Genomic DNA, 14287 nt, shown 5'->3' with positions numbered 1-14287 from the left:
AGCCCCGACCAAGTATTGAGTGCAGACTATACTGTACATGGACATACTTTTCAGTAAACCAACATTTCTGTATTAAAAATCCATTTTTTATTGGTCTTATGTAATATTCTAATTTTCTGAGATACTGAATTTTGGATTTTCACTAGATGTAAGCCAAAATCATCAAAATTAAAAGAAAGAAATACTTGAAATATATCACTCTGTGTGTGCTACATCTTTATAAAATCTATGAGTTTCACTTTTTGAATTACTGAAATAAATTAACTTTTTTGATGATATTCGAATTTTATGAGATGCACCTGTTTATGCTCCAATATGGAGATGCTCAAAGATTAACATTAGGATCTGTTATCACAGAGGGGCTTTGATGAGGCAGCGTGGCTTCCACATATGTTTGCAAATGTTGTACAGCTAAAACCTCGGTTATTTGTTTTCAGTTTTTTTGGTTAGACAGTGTAAATTTGCTTTTTTTGCAGGCCAGCTGGTAAGTGTGCTTGGAAAACATTATTATTATTACATAGGATTTATATAGTGTCAACAGTTTGTGCAGTACAAAATGAAAGCAGACAGTACAGTTACAAGACAGTTCAATACAAGTGGAATTAGCGGACCCTGCTCATTAGAGCTTACAATTTAAGAGGGAGGGTCAAGTGATACAAAAAGGTAATAGCTGTGGGGGATGAGCTGATGGAGAAAATAAATGTTTATTTGTTAGGTGGAGGCAGGATAGGCTTCTCTAAAAAGATAGGTTTTCAGTGATAGTCAGACAGATTGGGGTAAGGTGTTCCAGAGGATGGGAGTATCTCTGGAGAGTCCTGGAGGCGAGCATGGGAAGAGTTGACAAGAGATCTAGAGAGCAGGAGGCCTAAGGAGGTGCAAAGAGAACAGTTTGGTTGGTATTTTGCGACAAGGTTAATGATGTAGCTCGTGGTAAGAGTTGTGGATGGCTTTGTAAGTTTTTGTTTGTATTTTAAATTTTATTTGTTGGGTGAGGGGAAGCCAATGGGGGGATTGGTAGAGAGGGGTAGCAGACACTAAACGGTTGGTAAGGTGACTGAGTCTGGCAGAAACATTCATGATGGACTGAAGGGGGGATAGCCTGTGTACAAGTAAGCCAATAAGGATGTAGTTGCAATGGCTGAAGTGAGAGATAACCAGGGAGTAAATTAGGAGCTTTATGGTGTCATTGATTAGGAAGGGGTATGTTTTGGAGATGTGGAGGAAGAAACAGCATAATTTGGACAGTGTTTGGAAGCAGAGCCGAATGGAGAATTCAGAGTCCAGGGTTACACATAGCAGGTGATTAAAGCTCCCATTATCTACCCAAAGAGAACTAATAGTTTTGAATAGTCTAACTCGTAAAGTTTCTTCATTAGGCATAATACCTTTTAAACAAAACCAAATCTTTTTTACAAATTTTTTCCCAAATAGCCATATCAAAGTCTGGAGAAGATCAAATCATATCTGCTGTTTTGGTTTGTGTCAGTGGTCATACTGACAAATATCTAAGACACAGAGCAATATTCTTAAAGGCTTGCCGAGATCAAAGCTTGGTGGACAGAGCTCTCAAAGCATACACAGGAGGGTTTCACTCCAGTGACTGTGAGTGCAGACAGACATGCTTTGGTACATCATGTTTCTGTAGTGTGATAATCCGGTTGGACCTTCAGTGTGCCTGGCATTATGTATCTGTTAAAATATTCAGCCTAAGTGTTCTTCTAGAGCCAATAAATGCTGTTCTTCACTATGTTTATTTTACTGACATACATCCTATTGATGTCTGTCAAAATCTGTTAATAAACTAAGAACAGTAAAATGATCCATAAACACGCTGTAAATGGAGCTGCGTCATTCACATTGACTTGTTAATAGTATATAAGAATCTCTGGTATGTAGCAGAATTATCTAATAGCCTCAGGCAGTAGAGGTGGGGAACAGAACTGTGGCTTAATAAACTACATATCTAATAGGGCTGTGGAATGATTAAAAAAAGTCAGGGCCCATGGTACACTGCAGTGCCAAAAACAGATGACGACGGAACTCATGCCTAACCTTTCATATGACCCCAACTCTTAACCCTGCACTAGTACTGTACTGTATATTTATCAAAACATTTTTTTTCTAAGTTTGCATATGGTAGGGAAGGGTTAGAAGCCTTGTCAGTTTTTTATTGCTATCGGTATCCTTGCTGTGGGGAAACCTGTCCTTGTGACTATTTTCACTGATACGGAAAGCTAGGGTGAATGTAATATTTTATAGTTGTCACTAGAATAGTAGGTGAGGGAAGATGTTCAAATGGGGGAACTGTTCTGATGACAACTTTCTATTGGGATTTCCAATCACTTTGCAGAGATTTCTTCTTACCTCCTGCTGTGCCCCCGGGACAATAGAGCATAAATGGCTAAAAAACCCTTAAAGGGTTTTAACCATTCCATATTCTATTCAAATAAATAATATATAATGTATACACCATAAATACTCTGTAACCTTATAGTTAATGTTTAAAGCAAGCCTCTCCTGTACGCAGTTAGGACAAGCAGACGTGTTGCTCATTTGACAGCTAAGGCCTGGTTATTGGCCACCAGGCACTACACTGTGGGGCTATGAAGGGAACGAGTCACGTTCTTCCCCACACCTGGAAGTACTGGGATATTTTTGGGGGATCCAGTGGACAAAGGGAGTGGTGTTGAGTCAAATCCTAACAGCCCTTGAAAATACTGCAACTCTGATATCCTGAAACAAAATGGTTTGAAGGTGGCATTCGATAAATTATACAACACCAGGTCTTATTGATAAAACCTACATACAGGCAAATTAAGTTTCCATACCAAACGATCAGATTCTGGATATAATTTTTTCAGTGTAGGATGTGAAATTAATTATAATATCTAGTGATTGCCATGGATAGCAGTACATTTTTGTTGTTTCATTTGTATTAAAGGCAGCTAACCATTTATTTTTGGCCAGCAATTTACCAATAATATATTTCCTCAAAACAGGATATATAGTTAAGACAGTTGTGTCACATTCCAAAAATTAAAAATAAACACCTTTGATGACACAAGTAATGATCTTTGTGTCTCTAAAGATCTTTGATAATACAATGACAATGAAAAGTGAGCAAAGCCTGCAAATGGGTTTTCCTGACTATGAGATTAGTCTAAAATCAAAAACGGTCCCATCGGTGTGACAATGTTTATATTGGAAATCCCAGTAGAGATGGGTGGAGGAAAGAATCATGTGGCATCTGTCAAGTAACTTGTGATACAGAGCAGTGAAAGCAGAGACCTGGGATTGGTAATGCAGCTCTGTCCAGCTGGAGAGTGGCTTTGAGATCCAACTAGAGTAAAATGTGTTCAGAATACTGCAATGCAGAACATGCACTTTCAATTAGATAGTCATGTCACAGTCGCTGACAATTACAGTGTCTACCTAAAGACACAACTTATTTGTTTTTCATATCTGCTTGGATGCAACATGATGAATAGCTAGTGCAAATATCAATAGAACTTACCAAACGTCATCGGTCTGAAAAAAAAGCCTAGTTATTAATAACTTAACTATTCAGGGATTACTAAATTGCATTTAGGATTACTAAATATTTTGCAACCGTAAAACATAATGGTCTTCCCGTGTAGATATTCCAGCTGCTTTTGCATTTGTTTTTCAATTATTATATATGCACCAGATGATTAAAAACCTCTTTTCTTCATTAGTTATGACATTAGCAGAAACAAAAAATGCAGATCAAGGTTACTTTTCTTTCTCTTATTGCAACTCAGGAGTAGATATAGAGATTTCAAGTTAAGTTATTATGTTAATTAGGTGTATATAATCTGCTCCTGTTATAAGCATTGGGGGATATTTATCAATGTTTTTAATTAAGAGTCACACAACTTTTACACTTCTTTTTTTAACTGTGTAAATATTAGGTAAAAGGCATTGCTCTTAAGTTTCCCTCATTTGGATGGACCAGGCCACTTTTGAGACCAAATCCCTCTGTCCCTTGTGCAGCCTCAGTTGTCTCTCTTTTTGGTTTACATTTGGTTATTTTGAAAAGGCAATATAAAAGAAAACTAGGACGTCAAAATAGCACTTGCGTGGTTTAGCAAATAATTTTCTACATATTAGGTCTTTAGGGTCTATGCAACCCGGGACCATGGCAGGGACATGCCCTCTGCCTACATACTTTGTGCCTAAAAGGTATCCCTCTGTATCATTTTAGAAAGTTGGGCAGTATATGGAAGGTATTGGAATCTTGGTTGAAAATATTGATAAATAGACCCCATTGCTGGTTGCTCATCATTGTTTTCCTTTTCAGACATATGCCCTTGCAGAAATGTGCATATATGGTAGCAGAGGAACCCTTGAAATAACTTTCCAGTATCAGGGAACCCCTATTAAAAAGTACTACAGTATCTCACAAAAGTGAGTGCACCCCTCACATTTTTGTGAATATTTTATAATATCTTTTCATGTGACAACACTGAAGAAATTCTACTTTTCTACAATGTAAAGTAGTGAGTGCACAGCTTGTATAACAGTGTAAATTTGCTGTGCCCTCAAAATAACTCAACACACAGCCATTAATGCCGAAACCGCTGGCAACAAAAATGAGTACACCCCTAAGTGAAAATGTCCAAATTGGGCCCAAAGTGTCAATATTTTGTGTGTCCACCATTATTTTCCAGCACTGCCTCAACCCTCTTGGGCATGGCATTCACAAGAGCTTCACAGGTTGCCACTGGAGTCCTCTTCCACTCCTCCATGACGACATCATGGAGCTGGTGGATTTTAGAGACCTTGTGCTTCTCCACCTTCCGTTTGAGGATGCCTTACAGATGCTCAATAGGATTTAGGTCTGGAGATATGCTTGGCCAGTCCATCACCTTTACCTTCAGCTTGTGTTTGGGGTTGTTATGTTGGAATACTGCCCTGCTTCAAAGGGAGGGGATAATGCTCTCTTCAGTATGTCACAGTACATGTTGGCATTCATGGTTCCCTCAATGAACTGTATCTCCCCAGTGCCGGCAACATTCATGCAGCCCTAGACCATGACACTCCCACCACCATGCTTGACTGTAGGCAAGACACACTTATCTTTGTACTCCTTACCTGGTTGCCACCACACACGCCTGACACCATCTAAACCAGTGGTTCTCAACCTCTCTAATGCCGTGACCTCTTGATAAAATTTCCCAGGTTGTGGGGACCCGTAACAGTAAAATTATTTTTGTAGCGTGGGTTGTCAGCACCCAAGGCAAGACAAGTAATTCGTGCCCCTAACCCACGGATATTTAGCTCCCCCTGAGTCCCTTTCACTCGTACAGTATTAAAACCCCTTATGGTACATTTTAGGATGTACCACTCTTTGTTCTCCTTTTACCTCTCTCTATCCTAATTTCTTGTTTTTTTTTTTCCCCATCCCTCTCTCTAGCTGGCTTTCTTGTTATTTCTGTTATTCTTTCTCTCCTTTTTTTTGTTCCTCCCCCTCTTTTCCTCTCCCTTTCATGTATTCTCTATTTTTCTGCCTTCTCTTACTCCTTGGTGGGGGGTAGGATCAGTGGCAGTGCTGGGGGTAGTTCTGATCATCCAACTTAGGTGCTCTTGATCAAGGTCATCTGCTGATCTGAGAATTGTAGTGGGGACTTTTAATGGCAACTATAATCACAGGTAGTGTTACTCACTGTGTCTCCGACTTTGTGGTGTCCTGTAGCAGTGACACCTATGCCCAAATCAGGAGAGAGGGTCTCCTCCACACCCTCTCACTTCACATTCCTCACCAGTCAGCTGACCTCTAGTCTCTGCCCCCCAGCCATGCCGTGAACTGAATGGGCAGTTGCGAAGAGGCTGAGTGGGCGGCCGCGGGCTCCAGGAACAGCCCAGCTGGGCGGCTGCGAAAAGGCTGGGAGAGCAGCATGGGCTACAGCAACAGCTCAGGATTCGGTGACCCCTGACAAATCATCATTTGACCCCCGAGGGGGTCCCGACCCCCAGGTTGAGAACCACTGATCTAAACCAAATAAGTTTATCTTGATCTCATCAGACCACAGGACATGGTTCCAGTAATCCATGTCCTTAGTCTGCTTGTCTTCAGAAAACTGTTTGCATTTACACATGCATGTTTTTTTTCCCCTAATACTAATAATGTGTCTCTTTCAGAGGTTTCTCCTCACACAGACAAAACATGAAATGAGAGGAAATCCTTTGTTGGGGGCACAAGCCAGAATTGGAACACTGTTTATAGTACATTGTTTCATGCCTTACTTATTACATTATAAGGGGTTTTCCAGGCTTTCCAGGAACACTGATATGTTCATGGTTGTGACCTGATGTTTTTCTGTTCCCATAGCGTGGACTGTTACATGATACTCAAAGAACCAATGCAGTGTTTTCAAAGCAAATATCATATACGCATGCATGTCTTCAATAGGTTTACATGTAACATGACCACTGTGTTGACTAAGAGTGAAATACTGGCTTCAAAATGAGATGTTACCTATTAATAGATAATCTGCATTCAATAACAAGACATTATTGCTTCTGGGGTGTCCCTTTACTTTGATATGGTTGGTAAACATGGCATTCCTCTATGTGATCACCTTTAAATGTGAAACTGTTTCTTGCATGTTAATTGAAAGGCAAAAAAGAAGGAAGTGCATCATCTGGAGCAGTAAAAAACATTATTACAATAAAAACAAAGCAGATTGTATTGCCTGTACAGGACAGAAGCTCTGTGTGATAGGTGAGTTGGAAGGAATAGAGAGGATCTACAAGGAGGTGGTAGAGGAGGAATCATCTGCTATCATCACTTCACTTCTGGCTCCAGTGTCAGTGCTCCCTCTCACTATGGTGGCTGTTTATAGAGTGCCTTATTCCTGAAGGAAAATGTCAGCACATTATAATTGGCTTTACTTTTATTGTAATAAAGTTTTTTTTTTTACAGTGCAAGATTGTTGCACTCTTTTTTTTGTCTACCAATATGATTCAAACTTTAATTCTTCAGCTCTATTTTTCCAGTGCAGGTCTGAGCCTGGTTGGTGGAAGTTTGTCAACATAGAATGTTCAATTCAGACTACATGTGTTCTTAGCTTTTCAGTGGATGCTATGCATGTGACTGAATGATCTATTCAATACAATGCTTTTATCTCTACAGAATTCATCATACATTGAGGCCTTTTTTAGGCCAATGTTTATTGTATATGTTCTGTGTCTCTTCCCCGAGCAGTTGTGTTGACTCGTAGCATATAATTTAGTTCCATCAGCTACAGTTATTCTAGGTGTAACGTTATGCAACCGCTATGGAATCTGTCTGCTCTGTAGGGTGAGGCTGTGGACTAACTGTGCTATAATTGTCCTGTGTTGATGTGTTCTTCTCTCTGAAAATCCCACAAGGGCTATATATACAATGTTCCAAGTTTTGCTTTGAAAAAACTAAAGCTTTGTAATTCTTTTTCAGTGCCTGGGAATCTGGGATGCTTCAAAGACCATGGAAATCCACCTCCTTTGACTGGCATGAGTGAGACGTCCAATAAACAGACAATACAATCTTGTATTACCATGTGCCGGAGACAGAAATACAAGGTACAGCTTCCACCCTCATTTGAATTTATTTGCAATGTTTATAACATCTCCTTCCCTGAATGTTCTGGTACTTTAACTTTGTTTAGCATATGGCTGATGTCAGATTATGTTAATATGATCTTGTGCAAACAAATTTGCCACAGGTGACTGACAATATAATATTTCAAGGGACCTCACCAAACATACTCTTGGCTTACAAACAACAATATATGTGGAAATATATTGTTGAATGCTCTTGGAGTTTCACAAAATTAAAGAAATCTAATAAAACCTTTAATTGTGGGGGTAAAAACTGGATACTAGAGCTAATTAAAGGGATTTTTTCTTTGCTGGAGAGTGTAGACATACGGCTAAGTCCCCACCTTCCACACTTCTTCTAATAACTAGCAGCAGCAGTCGACTCGGTGAAGTGGGAAAAAATATATCAAATTAAAAAAGAATATAGCATATATAATTGTGACACAAGCCATGTTGTAATTGAATGTTATTTAAAATTACCTTTCCGTTTTAATCTGCAGTGCTGTAATTAATTTTTAGTAAAACTCAATGCAATATGGCAACTTGGACGTCTTCATTACACAGCAGGTGTATGGATACGGAACACCCACAGAAATCTTATTTCCTGCTTGCGTGATTGGCTGATTTTCCCAGAAGTCTGTACTAAGATACAAGTCAGATTTTAGGAATCCTCTGCAATAAACAAATAATTTTTGGTGAGATACTCCTAAAGGGTTAATCACTTCTAAATAGATGCAGTTCATCCAGCTTTCCCTATTAGAGCACTGCAGGTGCATCAGCTGTTCAATAATGAAAAAGTCACTCCCATTCAGAATCAGCATCCGAAAGACAAAAAAGAGAAAACAGCTTTTTCTTTAGAGCAGAAACAGGTGGAAATCATTAACAATTTTTTTTTTTTTTTTTTTACAACAGAAGTGAAGTTACGCTTTAACCATTTCAGCCCCAGAAGGATTTATCCCCTTAATGACCAAGCCATTTTTTGCGATACAGCACTGCGTCGTTTTAACTGACAATTGTGCGGTCATGCGATGTTGCACACAAACAAAATTGATGTCCTTTTTTTCCCCACTAATAGAGCTTTCTTTTGGTGGTATTTGATCACCTCTGTGGTTTTAATTTTTTGTGCTATAAACAAAAAAAGAGCGACAATTTTGAAAAAAACAGAATATTTTTTACTTTTTGCTATAATAAATATCCCCCCCCCCCCAAAAAAAAACACATTTCTTCATCAGTTTAGGCCAATATATATTCTTCTACATATTTTTGGTAAAACAAATCACAATAAGCGTACATTCATTGGTTTGCACAAAATTATAGGGGATATATTTATGGCATTTTTATTATTTTTTTGCTAGTAATGGCAGTGATCAGCGTTTTTTAGCAGGACTGCGACATTGCAGCTGACAGATCGGACACTTTTGACATTTTTTTGGGGCCAGTGACACTTATACAGCAATTAGTGCTACAAATAGCCACTGATTATTGTATACATGACACTGGCAGGGAAGGGGTTAACACTAGGGGCAATCAAGGGGTTAAGTGTTCCCTAGGGAGGTGTTTCTAACTGTGGGGGGAGTGTACTGAGTGGAGGAGGAGAGAGATCGCTTTCCTAATCACTAGGAACAGCAGATCTCTCTCTACTTCCCTGTAGAAGGGATCTGTTTGTTTACATTGACAGATCCCCATTCTGGCTCTCTGTGGAGCATTCGCGGGTGGTCGGCGGATATCGCGGCCGTCAGCCACACACATTGGCTCTGGCGTTGCGTGCCTGCTATTGCTCTTAAAGCGGACGATGTAAACCTACGGTGATTCGCACAGCCGTGCCAACTTGCTGCAGTAAAATGACGGCAACTGCTTGGCAAGCAGTTAAGTGATTATATACAAATTTTACAATTTAGACTCTGAAATCTTAGCATTTAATTGATTTTAGTAGGCTGCCAACCCACTTATGTAAACGAACAACAGTGATTTCTATGTTGTTGGAACCAAACTCTAGAGTCTTTGTTGTGATCTTTGAGGATGTTTGAGAATAAATAACTTCACAATAAAAGCAGCTAGAGAAGTGAGTGGGTGCTTGTTTTAAAGCTCTTTTACTGCATGTTTACAATACATTGAGACTCAGTTCACATATATGTGAATTGGATGCGTTTTGAACTGCATCCAATTTGCATAACATGTGAATCGGACCGGCTTTCAATTATGCCAGTTCACACATGTGCGGGGAGGCCGCGGTGTGGTTTTTAAAAGGGTCCTGTGAGATTTTGGGTCCTGTTTAGGTGCAAATTCAAGTAAAATTTGCACCTGATATGGTGAACAAAACCGCACCGGACTCTGGATTGCAAACCGCAGCCGTACATGTGTGAACCCAGCCAAATAGTTTAATGTCTTATTATATATATTACTGGGGATCTAAGATCCTTCAAAAACTATGAAAACCCACTACTTTTGAATGGCATGAGCAGGACTTCTTAACAATGCAATCATTGTCATGTTCCCCGAGCATCTCTCTGGAAATCCTATGTTTCCCACTATTCAGAGGTGTTTTAAAGGTCTTTCATTTAAAGGGTATTTCCAGCAATGCACAAATGTTGTGTAGCGATACCCTTGAAGGAGCTGCTTTTGTTTGTTCAGTCCGTTACTCTGCCTCTCAACCCTAACAACAGCCTCAGCCCCCTCGGCACATCTGGCAATAGTGTAAGTGCAATGACCATTGAGAAACACACACGTTATGATAAAACACAGAAATTGTCTTTACTGCAATATTTCTGTGAAAGAATAACAGACAGTAACAGTATATATATTCAAGTAATCAACTAGAGAGCAATAACTGAGATTTAAGAGCAATATAGCTCTCTATCCTATATTCAAGCTGCTTTCAGGGAATTCCAAACCTGAGAATGTCCCCAAGAGCAGAGACACACCTAAATGGTAAATAAAGTACAATATCACACTTTAAATTGGATTGGTTATCTTTACCCAGGTTGGCTCTATGAGTCCAGGCAGGAGAAGAGCAGAGGAATGGCCCTCTTTGTGCCAGGCTTCTCTCCTCTGTCCCCTGACACCACAGGCCCAGCTTTAAACACTTTATTCAAATCAACATGCAATGGCTTAACCTCCTAGATAAACTGTCCCACACACCCACTGCTTATACAGAGCCCTGAATATGTGTGTGCGGATCCGTATGGCACTAGTAGCTTCAGTCCTTTTGAAGAAAAGATAAAACTTAGTGTCTTCAGCTAGCCACTTTCATTGGTGCACTTAAACTCCTGGATAGCAGGGCCAAACAATACAACTGGCCCAGATTATCAAGTGAAGCAGGCAGGATCTTTCTCAGCAGGGTGAAAGGACAATGATGTCTGTATACAGTGTCCCCAGAAATGGATGGCCTTATCCTTTATCCCTGTGACACTACAAGTGTCAGCAAGATGACTACTGGCAATGAGGTATACAGTGTTAAATTAACTCCTTCTGTGGTGCAGTGTCCCTGGTTCCTGCAAATGGGCAAAAGCTCTCTCACCAAATCCTGCGGTCAAGGCCCAAACAAAACATTGTGGAATAACAGGCTCTTCTGGTGACCCGACTGGTCACCTCACACTGGAAAGCTTCACTGTCAGTGCAGATGCGCCTGGATGTGCACCTGGGATTCCTTTCTCTCAGGCTGGATGTCCCAACTGGCGGCGGAGGCCTGAATTGTGCAGGAAAATCACCTGAGAGACAGCATCTCTCCCTCAGGTCTGATCTCAACCTCCGCCTCATGCTGACTGACTTCTCCTCAGAGAACCAAAATGGAGTCTCTCCTTTCCTGCCAGCGGAGCTTGCTGGGATTTGTAGTCCTGCTTCTTTAAAAGTCAGTGAGGCCGCTCTGTGCTGAAACTTCATATTCCAGAGTGCTTTGCAGCGGCTTCCTTCAGCTTAGTACAGTCCATCTGATTGGCTGCTGTAACTGTGCCTTTAATTGGCTCCTCTCCTGCCAATAGGAGCACATGAGAGGAAGGCAGAGAGTGAGCAGATGCCTGTGTTAACATGCAGTAAGTGAAGAGAAAAGGGAAGGGGAAATCCCCCTCTCTCAGAAACTGACAGGCAGCTCTCCCTCTGTGAAAAGCTTGTGTACTCGCGATGGCCAGCTTTGCAGGGTCACGGGAGAAATGAGACACCCGCTTCAGTTGGTACATTGCCTGCAGTACTGGATGTATATGCACCATAAATCATGGCCTAAAAACGCAGGGCTGTCAGGACTGGAACCCAGCTGCCTGCCTAGTGTGCTTCCCACATTGAGAGTAAACATGTGTAAAGTAAAAAGGTCCAGATTGCCACCAATTAAGGTGCTTGGTTTTTCCACCCCTGACTTAATTTTTTTTTTTCTGGAATAGTACACAACATACAATTTACCTGTTGTGGGTCCATGCCCCTAAAAATGAACTACTAGCACAAAAGGATGACAGTTTTTCTTATGCTTACCACACATGTAAAGAGAAATGATGTGATTGTTTAAACGTTTCTCTCAAAACAGTTATAATCAATCGGATTTTTTGCCAGTTCTAATTATTAACCTTGAATAAAAAATATTGTTTATTTGATTAACTTTTGGATAATTTGTAAGATACATTTGTTTAATTGAAACAATCATTTTATTGAATGATCATATTGTTGCATAAACATATATAGAATTCTTTAAGGAGAAGTGCATATTGCATAGGGGCCACTTAGACCCCTTTCACACTGAAAGCACTTTACAGATGTTTTGGCGCTAAAAATAGCACCTGTAAATCGTCTGTAAACTGGCTCCCATGCTTCCCCAGTGTGAAAGCCCGAGTGCTTACACACTGGAGTGGTGCGCTTGCAGGACGGAAAAAAAAGCCCTGCAAGCAGCGTCTTTGGTGAGGTCGGGGAGCGGTGTATACACCGCTGCTAAACCGCCCCTGCCATTGAAATCAATGGTCAGCGCTGCCGAAGTGCTTGCAAATCGCTTTTCGGGCACTTTAAACCCCTTGTTAACCCCTTCTTTGGGGTTAAAGCACCCCACTCCCGCCCATACATCGCCGGTAAGGCGCCGCTAAAACAAATGGCGTTTTACCGCTAGTGTCGGGTGGTCTTCACTGTGAAAGGGTTCTAAAAAAGCCGACTGGGAGTGCAGCAGTTGCCTAGAAAGTATATATGACTGCATTAAAATGCTATGGCCTTATGAAACAGCTTCTAGGTCCAATCTCTCCTTGGACAGGGGTAGCTCTCAGCCTGTTATTGCTTTGTGTGGGTGTCTTGGCCGTGGTTAATTACGAGCACCTGTGATTCCTGCGCAGTTGTATGCTGAATTTTTGTTGGTGTCTGGCCTTGATCGACCATGTTAATGAAGCCTAAAGCCGCGTACACACGATTGGATTTTCTGACGGGAATTGTGTGATGACAGGCTGTTTACGGAAAAGACGACCGTTTGTACGCTTCATCGGACAATAATTGTTGGATTTTCCACGGACAAATGTTGGATGACAGGCTTTAAAATTTTCCGCAGACAATTTTCCGCAGACAAATGACAAAATTTCTGGTCGTGTGTACACAAGTCTGTCGGACAAAAGTCCAAAGTACAAACACGCATACTCGGAAGCAAGGACGAGCCAGAAGCAGACGGTCTTGTAAACTAGTACTCGTAATGGAGAATTAACATTCGTGACGCGGCAAATTATGAAATCTCGCACATTCTCTTCTTTAATGGGATAATAATGAAGCTGCTTTGCTAGTGATATTGATGGAGTTCTGCCAAACATATTTTAAAAGGCTTTTATTTTCTAATGATATCAAGAATATTATGCTTTTTTTTTTTTTTTGTTACAACACCATTATCCCGTAGTTTTTAAGATCAAAGATACAATATGTTGGTGTCCATTGTTAATTTTACATTGTATTTTTTTGAACTGTAACTGCCTACTCCCAAACTGTCATTTGAAGTAAAACACATAGCTAAGTATTATTCCCCACAATTTTTTTTATTGCGCATTAAAAAAAACTAATAAAATTAGACATGTTATCTGCCAATAGAACTTAACCAAAAAGTACATTCTATGCATTCAAAAATATAGAAAATATACCAAATCAAATCATTATTCAACCAAAAAATAAAATAAAAGCCTCTTGCATGTGTCCTGCTTCTTAATATAGGGGGTCAACAATGCCAAGAGTTGGTGAAAGCAGGGGTCCGTCATCCGGAGATAATTCCAAAAATCATCGGGATTATTCTCCTGGAGCTCCCGCAGCAAAGGCATTTGACATAATTGGTCACAATTAATAAAGCAACCAATTTTTGGTCCAAGAAATCCTCCTCCTCCTGTTCCTGGACTGGACTTGGGTCAAAGCAATAACTCCAAGGCCAATAATAAATAACACGTTATCTCCTCCGATTCGGCAACATGTCTGATTGATAAACGGCCGTTCAGAAACAAACTAAAAAGCGCAAAATGAAAAGCGCAAATCAACACTCACCAAACTTCTACTAGCAGGAAATTAGCAGAAGGAGCCCAAAGGGTTGCGCCAGACAATTGAACCTCCTCTTTATCGGCTCGTAGTACGTCTAGTATGTCACTACGTTCATGTTTGTTGGCCGACAATTGTGTACTGTTTGTATGCAAGACAAAATCCAGGGACATGCCCTTCGGACAAAAGTCTGACGCTTTGTCTGCAGAAAATCTAATTGTGT

The 14287-nt window shown here is 40.4% G+C and overlaps 1 protein-coding gene across 1 annotated transcript in view; it reads left to right on the top strand.

The window, feature by feature from the left end:
• Positions 1–14287, top strand: part of KREMEN1 (kringle containing transmembrane protein 1) — a 212612-nt gene that overhangs the window by 144076 nt on the left and 54249 nt on the right. Inside the window, exon 4 of the mRNA XM_073625455.1 lies at positions 7460–7584. Within this exon, the coding sequence (XP_073481556.1) occupies positions 7460–7584 (125 nt within the window). The remainder of the gene's footprint in view (positions 1–7459; positions 7585–14287) is intronic.

The sequence above is a fragment of the Aquarana catesbeiana genome, linkage group LG01 (assembly GCF_042186555.1).
Source record: "Aquarana catesbeiana isolate 2022-GZ linkage group LG01, ASM4218655v1, whole genome shotgun sequence".
In the NCBI taxonomy this organism is placed as follows: Eukaryota; Metazoa; Chordata; class Amphibia; order Anura; family Ranidae; genus Aquarana; species Aquarana catesbeiana.
The sequence above is the reverse complement of the archived record's forward strand: the minus strand, read 5'-3'. Positions and strand labels throughout refer to the sequence as shown.